A 9,955-nucleotide genomic window follows, 5' to 3' on the forward strand; every position below is an offset into this window, starting at 1 on the left:
GAGGATTGGGTAACTTATAGAAAAAGACACATGGTATAGCATTAAATCATATGGTACAGTGGTTCAGAATAGCCTGCAACATCATAGAGTGCTAGGTTTAGATTTACAGTCTGAGAGAGTACATTTTAATTTCAGTTTAATTCACCATCCTAATCTTAATCCTGCTTTACAAAGACAAGATGGACTTTAACACTGGAGACTGTGTGTTGCACCCAGAGCCCTGCATGTGATCAGGTTTCAGAAACAGAAAGACTTTAGTTAAGGTTAGGGAAAGACTGAGAAGTAAACACATCAGGCCTCGTGCTTCAAGTCAGTTTGCGCTTTTTCTGTATTTTATTAATAATAATAATAATGATTTTTTTATATATTATAACATTTATCATGCTTTACCCACTAGCTACATGCTAGCTGGTGAGCTAGCAGCAGCAGGTTTAGTTAAAGCTAAGTTTACTCTCACCCCATTTTCTCTTTAATTGAAACGTGCCAATTTTGAACCATTATGTTGGTAATTCAGATTGTTATCCAGCACAACGAATTAAAGTAGTGGCATGTTAAGGTGGGGAAAAAACAGCTGAACTAGTTTTGATGAGCTTAGCTTATCTTAGCTTAGCTTAGCTTGGCAGTCTTGGCCATCTCAGTCTGAGACTGGTGTACTCACACAGTTTGGTGTGTTTAAATTTCCTTTGAATTACATGTTTAAATTTATTAAACTGTGTATTCGTTGTTATTTTAACAAACATTTATTATATAAAGAGAACCCACATGAAGTATAGACTGTAATATATAGTTTATTTGCTTAGAGAAACTAATTCAACATGACTAGTTTAGTAGAAAGAAAGAAAGCTTGTCCACAGGCAGAGTGCTGTATCTGCATTTTTGGTATCTCATATAGACTGTGACAGTGATTTCTTTATATTCACCCTTAAAATGTATAAAAGATTTTACAGCCCCTCTATCTGTAGCACAGTTTGCCTGACAGCCTATAAACCTTAAACTCCTTTTCCTTAATTTCTTCCCTTTACTGCTTTCTGCCTTTTGTAGTGCGGTATAGTAGATAATAATTCATTTTCTCGTAGTGCATTGGAAACCTGTGGTATCTCTTGTCTCTGTTCACGCTTTTTGTCTTCACAAGGAAAGAGAACTGCACACACAGACAGACATTCCCCACTTTGCTCAATATTGTGTCATGTTTGGTCAAACGGCAGTAAATCAGTAGGGTGAAATATTGATATTTCATCAGGGGGAATCACCCTCCACTGCGACACTTAACTCAGCCACCTCCGGGCGACGCACCTGAAGCTCCGGGGCGACCCCCGGGGAGCCAGGAAGTCACTCCATCGCTTCAGTAAATTGAGTGGAAAGGGAAAAAAAACACAGGCTGAGGAAAAGAAAAGAATGATGGTGAAAAGGAGGAGACTGCTGGAGAGGGTGACGGTTCTTTCACAAAATGTGTAAAGAAAAGTAGGATTCCAAAAAAAGAGAAAGCTGAGCACGCACTGTAACAAAAGAAATGGTGCCTCAAGCAGAAAAGATGATCCGATTTATTAAGACTTTTTTGGTGAAACGCATGGGAGGTTTGATGTATTAAACACACATAATAACCGTTATTTTATGTGTGAAATGTTGCTCCTTTAAAACTTGAAAGCTTTTGTTTTAACTTACTGTCACTTTTTCCATACATGTAACATGTTATGAGTGGAATCACTGATCCTCCTTCAGTACTCTAAATTACCTAATAGGATTAAACTAAGTCATTTTCTTGCAAAGGTGTGTTTTGGGACGAAGAGTAAATTCATGAGTTCCTGATGCAGCCTACAGTATCTGCATCCAGTGATCCCTTAGTCCCTCCATCCCCCCACTAAACGTGTACCGGATGTCCTCCATCAGCTGTCTGTTTGTCAGATCTGAGGCTTGGATCGATCCCCCTTTCGCATTTGGTGGACTGATTACAATCTACTAATCAATGACACCCCCAGCACTCTTTTCTCTCTGCCTCATTCTCTCTCTCTCCCCGTCGTTTCTCTATTTGCGTGATAAGAACCATCGGGAGGACCTCTTTTAAGTCAGCCTGCCCCATTCCCCATCCATACAACCTCAGATTTAAGTAAGCAGAGTGGTGCGTTCAAGGCCCTGGTCAATACCCCCAATCACCTTCCTATTCACTATAGAGTAGTGAAAGGTATTGTGGACCTCGAGGTCCTTTCAGATGTCCGTCTATTTAATGTGGTGTGTGTGAATGTTAGAGAAGCGAGTTAATGGGTCGGCCTCGATATCTTGGATGAACTGTTGCCCCAAGTTGAGAGCATTGAAAATAAGAGACAAAAGGATCGAGGTGTTTACTGTGTGGAAAATGTTAGGCGTGTTCATTTTGTCCTAGACCTCAGCTTTCCCATCATAAATCCATTATATCACTCTTTAATAATGATAATGCAGTTAATTCAAAGAGATTCCCAGGAATCATGCGATAATAACTTTTGATTTTGATAGCACACACACAAGATGCACATCAGTGTGAACTTAAATACTACATACTACTACATACTGCTTTTCAATATGCTGTTTTATTTATTTTATTTTAAAAGTTTTCTGCTATCAGCCTTCATCAGGGTGGTATCATTCAATTTTCTCTGTATATAGTTCATCACTTTACAAGAGAAATATCAATTACTACAAATAGAGAATATACATAACATTACAACCAATATATAATCAAATGAAATTGAGAAAACTGCTCCACTGATGCAGGCTGTGAGAGGCAGTGGAAACCTTTGGAAATAAGTTTGTAAAAAAGTTAGTAAAACAGTTTTACGGCTTCTTTAAGTTAGATGGATAATGTCATGGTATGACTGATTGTGACACAAACTAGAAATAATGCTTGAGTGTCTGAGGTCCTTAAGTTTCAGCCCATTCATTTAGTCAGTTTTAAAACCCAGAATTCACTTTTTTTGTTGCAATAACGAAGGATTCATTTTGTATTCTTTCTTCTTTTACCGTGACAAGAACAAGAGATGGTTAGGTTTAAGAGTGGATTTGTCCTCACTAAGCGCTGTCTCATGCACTTATGTGCTGGGCTGCAGAAGCACCGACTGTCGACGGCTGATGGTTGAAGCAGCCCTGGCTCATGTTTCAAAGGCCTCTACACTTGACTGATTTATATTCGCCCCTTAAGCCACCTCATGCAGTCGTCGGCCTCCGTTTCAAGTTGGACTTCTCCGGGGATTATGTAGTGTTATATACACAGCCCATAAAACATATGGAGGACTAGAGACGTCTACTGACAGTGCAGTGAGGTTAATGGGTGGATGTCATGATTTGCCATGTGGTTATACCGTGTGAGTGCAATACCTGGAAAGAAAATCTCCCAAACTCACAGATTTTCTTTTAAATTCTGCAGGTTTTTCCACGCTCTCGCTGGCAGACCAGATGAGTCTACTGCAGAGCGCCTGGATGGAGATCCTGGTGCTGAGCATCGTGTTTCGCTCGCTGCCCTGCGAGGACGAGATCGTGTACGCAGAGGACTACGTGGTGGACGAGGAGCAGGCCAGGATCTCAGGCCTGCTGGACCTGCACGTCGCCATCCTGCCACTGGTCCGACGCTACAAGAAGCTGCGCATGGAGAAGGAGGAGTTTGTCACGCTCAAAGCCATCGCCCTCGCCAACTCAGGTATAGTCAACCTCCTCAGTCCCACACAGACTCAGGCACACAGAACTTTCCTTTAATTTCTATCGAAGATTCCATAGTTTCCAAATATACCAAATATTTCAGACATCAAGAATATTTTCATTTGATGGAGTTTGGGGTTTTTTTTCACTCTGTGTAAACATTATGTTGAATGAAAAGCTAGAACAAGATGATATGGAATATATTTATGACTGTCACATGTGGAGTAAGATTTTTTCAACCTTAAAGCTTAAAGTGGAAATTAAAGGAAACATGTAATAGAAAATATTTCAAGTGTGACATTAGATTCCTTTTGGTTTAGGTACTCGCCTTAACAAATATGATATATTAAAGGTATCATTAGGGACTTGTATTTTTATTGTAAATATCCTTTATTTTGTCCTACAAATGTCTCACGGGCTGGACAGGAAGGTTCATCGCTACGTTAAATCTTAAATGAATCTAGATAGTTGGCATTTAATTAGAGCAAACAAAGAAATAAAACAAAAAAAATGTCAAGTGATTGTCTATATCTGGTGAGCCGATCACTTCCACAATGAAGGTTACCTGATAAGGGGGGACAAAAAGGTCAGACGCATGGTTGTTTAATTTAACACTCCCTATGTGTGAGAGTGTGTGTGCATCTATATTTTAATCTGTGTGCACATATGTGTTGTGTGTGTGTGTGTGTGACTGTCACATTGCGCTCTCATTCTCTCCATCTCCATAACAGTAGCTGCCAGCGCGCCACAGCCGAGGGAGATATATTTAGCATTTCATTAGGAAAACAGGGGCTGTCAATAAAATGTGTTAAGTGGAGTGGAATGAGCGTTGGGGAGCGACGGGCCTCGTTTGTTCCAATGTGAAGATGCTGCGCCCGTATCGACAGTTTGCTTTTCATGAGGCCGGGCCTGTCCCGTACTAATCAATGCCTGTTAGGAGTCTTTTCTCCTGCCTGACTGAAAAATGAAAAATGCTGAGCCCAGAGCTTTAGTCTTCTGATGACAAACTCTCCACGGGAGAGTGGAGAGAGGGGAGGATAAATGGGAGGGCTGGAGGGGAAGGGAGGGCGATGCAAAGACAGGGATGTAAAGGTAAGGGAGAAGTGTGAGAGAGGAAGGCAGGGGTTGAGGGGGAGGCTCAGGGAGGGCGAGAGGGCAGCTTCGGCTCGTTTGAACACAGTCTCGGAGAGCTTCGGCTCCAGGGGTCCTGTGGGTGTGACAGCTGTGGAAATTCATGGCCATTGATTTTGTAATTAGCGGAGTATCGACGGGATTGACGCCAGCCTGCTGACGGATTACATGGAAATTGTTTCTTCAAAGTTAGTTTTGCATTCCTCCCCTAACCTCCTTCAACACACACACACACACACATCTGAAAACGCTCAGGCTCTCTGTGCTTTTACACACACTGACACACATTTGAAAACATATTCTTTCTTCCCCTCTCCCCTCCTCTCTCTGCTTCACACGCACACACACACACACACACACACACACGCACAAGCACGTGCACGCACAGCCAAACGAGGATCAGATCGGTATTAACATGAAGGTTTCAAATGAAGAGTGCTGGAACACATGTGCGGTCCACATAGCCTAGTTAATTTCCCAAGATAGAAACGCAATTTACACAGAAGGCGACTGGTAAAAGAGACTTAATCAGTCAGTTAGGAACATAATTAGCCTTGTACTTTACTTTTTTCTGCCTCATTTACATGTTTGTACACGGTCTTACTCCACAACTTTCATGACACATAGCAGAGCTGATCTAATTCACTCACACGCTTCAATCAGCAGCCATGTTTGGTTTAGCTCTAGTAATACAGCGAGTTTAGGGATGAAACTAGTCCATCTTATGCTGTAATATATACCAAGATGAATTGTTTTGATTCAATTATAACATTTAATTAAGTTCACATTTTTTTGCACGATTTTATCTATCAGTTAATGAATTGTGGATGTGATACGTCTGCAGATTAAACCTGATACTGTGACATTGGCTGACAGCAAACCACTGCTCGTCCGTAAAAACACTCCCCGTCAGTTTGTCCTGTGGAGGACAAGGCTGTTTTTTTTTCTTTTTCTGACTTGTAGACTTACATATAGAGAGCAGTTTTTAATAAGTCTCAACTGGTTTTATTTTAGAGCCTATACATAAGGGGGCCAACTGCTCTTTCTTATGGAAATGAAGGCCATCTGCCGCCATCATTCAGCTGAACGATATCCTAGTAATGCAGCCATCTGAATTCATTAGCAGGGGGGATGTATGTGGTCCATGATACCAAAAGAAATGAATCTTTTTTCCCCTCCCATCATATATTTATACAGACCTACAGTACCTCTCCCTCTCCCGTTCTCTCCCTAGAGTCCTGGCCACGCATAGGCATTTATTTAAGGAGCGTCATTAACCACTAACAAGAGAAAACCTCTCTCCAAAATGGCATGTTTGCAAAGACATGCTGCAGAATTTAAGCTGCAAAATGCCAAGCTGTTGTTGCAGCTGTAGATGTTTTGACATGCTGCAGATAGAAAATGTTTGCTTTACATTTGATACATTTTTTCATTTAATGTGTAGCTTTAAAGCCCGAATAATAAAACTCTTCTCTGTTTTCTTTCCGTCCTTCCCCTCCACCCCTCTCGCTCCAGACTCCATGCACATAGAGAATATCGAGGCCGTCCAGAGGCTCCAGGATTCTCTCCATGAGGCTCTGCAGGACTTTGAGGGCTCCCAGCATCCAGACGACCCCCGACGGGCAGGCAAGCTGCTAATGACGCTGCCTCTGCTCCGTCAGACCGCCACCAAGGCTGTTCAGCACTTCTACAGCATCAAAATGCAGGGCAAAGTCCCCATGCACAAACTATTCCTCGAGATGCTGGAGGCCAAGGCTTGACACTCGGGTCAGATGTTTGACAGACAGCTGCATCACCCAATGGGAGGCGAGGGACAGCCCATAAAAAATAAAGGCGGTGTGCCAATTGACAGAGAAAGGAGGAAGCTTGAACTACTGAGTCATTTTAACACTTTTAAATGGTAAACATAAAAGAAAAAGGGACTTGAAATGGTTTTAAAAAGGGTGAATATCAACCTAATTGACATGGGATCACGATGATGTATATAAATATGTTGTGTACAGAAATCAGGCAACCGAGGTCTTGTTATAACCAGAGACCCATTGCTCTATATCACCTGAAGCTTCTGTGAATTTGTTTATCTTATTTTCATCTCAAAATGAAAGTGTGTTATTATAAATGTCCTAATGAACTGTACGGCCACGTAGCCACATTCTGTGTTTTTGTTTTGTTTCTTTCATATTTTCTAATCTGAGTTGTTAAAGCAATACTCTCTAACTGGTCTACATATAATATGTGTACTGTATATTGTGTGAAATTGCACTGGGCGGGGGGGGGGGGATTGTTAGACATATTCTTATATTCGTCATCAAACCAACTCGTACCCGCCATGGGCACCTAAGATTCTCAATTTCCTCGTAATATATTTACCTCGTAGTAGCTTCATCGACTCAGCGGTTTTAGTCAACTTGGTGCTTACAGAAGGACAATGGTTGGCCAGTGATCAAAGTTCACAAAGAGTTTGCACTAAGTATCAATGAATAACGCGGCAATAATGGGTATTGTACTAGCAAGCTCTGTCTGGTAGCGCCTGAGTCTCCGTCAGTGGTTTCTGCTCATAAAATCCCGTCCTCACTTCTCTTTGTGTTCAGCGTCACACACAAATATTGGCAACTAAGCATACTGTGAAGAATACACACGATAAGCTATATTCTGTGCTGAAGGTTTTTAAACTATATGGCTTGGTGAAAAAAAAAAAGATTTATTTAATTACAGGTAAAGGACACAGTGACAACAGCATCTATGCAATTTAATGCAATCTAATCTGCTCTTTAATGCAACCTGAGAGCCCTGCAATAAATACTACCTTTGTTAAGTTTATAATGTTCAGGTTGTTTCAGATAGATTGTGTCAGATTCAGCTCTTTGGTCATTTTTGAGTCTGTAGTTTGTGATGGTGCTGTATTAGATTGCAATATATTGTGTAGGTTTTCTTTTGTCTTGTGTCCAGCCCCCTCATTTAGGTTGTATGCTCAAACAAGTGTCACTATATTGACCTTTATTTATTATTTACACAGCTAATCTCTTTAGCCGTTTGTTTTTGGTGAAAATCGTATCTGATGTAAAGGTCTGTGTGCTAGCCTCATGCAGCTAAACTTGAAACGTTTTTCATTATAAGCTTGTTTCAAGTTTTCCAGGCTATATTAACATGGCCAAAACTCTCCCAGACATAAACAGCCAACAGGGATGTTCTCAAATACAAGTGTACACTACTGCCACAGCTGGTTGACGGATAACGTTTCCCCTTTTTCCTTGTGATCTGTCTGAGTTTTAGGGTGGCAAGTACAAATAAAACTCATGCATTTTATTTTTTTAACTGAGGTGGATTGTTAAAACAGTTTGAACGTAACGCTATAGCAGAGTTTTAGATATTTGTGTGCAACAATACAACGATATAATGACACTTGTGCTCCTGAGAAGAAACTTCGTTACTTTCTGAACTGAAACTCAACAATAACAACAGAATATATCAGATTGCTCAGATTACGTCTCACTGATGTTCTGTGTCTTTGAGAGTTTTTTTGCTCATGTTTTAATGAAGGTGCTAATCATTCAGACTGGCAATGTATGTGCATTTCTATAAACTAGCTGGCACTCTGATGCACTGAGGTGCACACAACTAGTTAATAAATCTGTATATTCCAGAAGTGATAGTAAACTTTTTTAGTGCAGTATCTATAAATTGTAAACCAGCTGCCAAATTACTCAAAGAAAGCAATCAGAATTATGTGACACGGATAACAACACGCTATCAAAAGATCAAAATAATACAATAACAGGTTAATCCGCGGCTCTTAGGATTTTAGTGAGACAGATATTGTCCCTTATGAAGACTTTAAAGCAGTAGTGTCTTTAAAGTGTCAAGTGCCATTAGCTTCTGCCCAAACAAGAAGAAAACATAAAGCCAAGCGACCAGTTAGTACAAACGCAGGCCAGTTCCTAAGCTTAAAAAGATCCCACAGGAACAGACGCTATTGATTCACTGTAATGTAATGCATAGATAATTATAACCCAATACGGTAGAGAATACAATTCCCATGATGCACTCCCTAAATGTGTAACCAGCGAAACCATCCCTGATTGAAGTGAGTGATGTATCACCTCTGTACAGTAGAAAACCAAAGCGTAGCGTCTTCAAATACTTTAAAATGAAACACAAGTAAAACTGCAGTTTGAGCCGATCAGAGGACGTTCTGTTTCCACATAACCATGGGTGTTATTTACAGTACGTTTTAAGTGGTTATACTGTCATTCGGCTAATTCTGCTATTAATTTTGAGCATCCTCTAAACCAACGATGCTGATGATAACCGCAAAACAAAATGAAACTCTTTCATCTTTTTTGTTTAGTCAATACTTGCATTGATTCGGCACAGGTCTCTTTGTCCGTATGAGACACCGTGTGAAGAAGAAGTGTGTTTGTGCTGGCTGTGTGAAGTGTTAATGAACACGTTCTGGCCCAAAACTTGACCAAACCAGGAAAAACTGACCTTCTCTCCTCTGACCAGAGTTCCTTTACGTACCTCCTCTGTGCACTTTGACGACTGGAAGAAGATAATTGTTTCCCAACTTTCCCCTTCTTCTCAAATTAATATAAGAAAATAAAAGAAAAATGCTTAATTTATTTTCAGAGTTCTAAAACGGTTCTACTGCATCCAATTAATTCTAATTGTCTCCTAAGCTGAAATTCTCAATAGAAATGGAGCAATTAAATTTCTGCTTTGGCTCTACCTTGGGGACAAGAGACGTTTTATTTCGGTTGACGGTGGGGAGGGTTTGTCTAAACCTTTACAAAGGCGATTTCATGGGTAATCTGTAATAGTTTCATAACAGTGCGATCACTGGGCTATGCAAGGCAAATATGGCCACCTGTGTTCCTTGTGTTGTGGAGCATCAGACTGACATTAAGTTGTGCTTTGTTTACAACGTGGACATACTGTACAGTGCTGTACACTGCAAATGTATTTAGCATATTTCACCATACTATACTGTAGCTGCTGTGCATTGATATAACTATGATCATTTGTTTAATTTGCCTCAACACACATGTAGAGCCCACCTGAATAGCTGTATAATATAAATCACTGTACTGAGTCAAGTGAGAGTAAGACTGTTTGTTTATATTTGGTCAAAGCTGGGATATTCTCGTAATTTCTTTTTCTT

The 9,955-nt window shown here is 40.5% G+C and overlaps 1 protein-coding gene across 1 annotated transcript in view; it reads left to right on the forward strand.

Annotated features, from left to right (window-relative positions):
* The window catches only part of LOC139217514 (steroid hormone receptor ERR2-like), a 34,253-nt gene extending 27,699 nt beyond the window's left edge, over positions 1–6,554 (forward strand). The window contains exons 6-7 of the mRNA XM_070848838.1: positions 3,395–3,664; positions 6,310–6,554. Coding sequence (XP_070704939.1) covers positions 3,395–3,664; positions 6,310–6,554 — 515 coding nt within the window. The remainder of the gene's footprint in view (positions 1–3,394; positions 3,665–6,309) is intronic.
* The last annotated feature ends 3,401 nt before the right edge of the window (positions 6,555–9,955 follow it).

This window comes from Pempheris klunzingeri, chromosome 18 (genome assembly GCF_042242105.1).
Source record: "Pempheris klunzingeri isolate RE-2024b chromosome 18, fPemKlu1.hap1, whole genome shotgun sequence".
Taxonomy (NCBI): Eukaryota; Metazoa; Chordata; class Actinopteri; order Acropomatiformes; family Pempheridae; genus Pempheris; species Pempheris klunzingeri.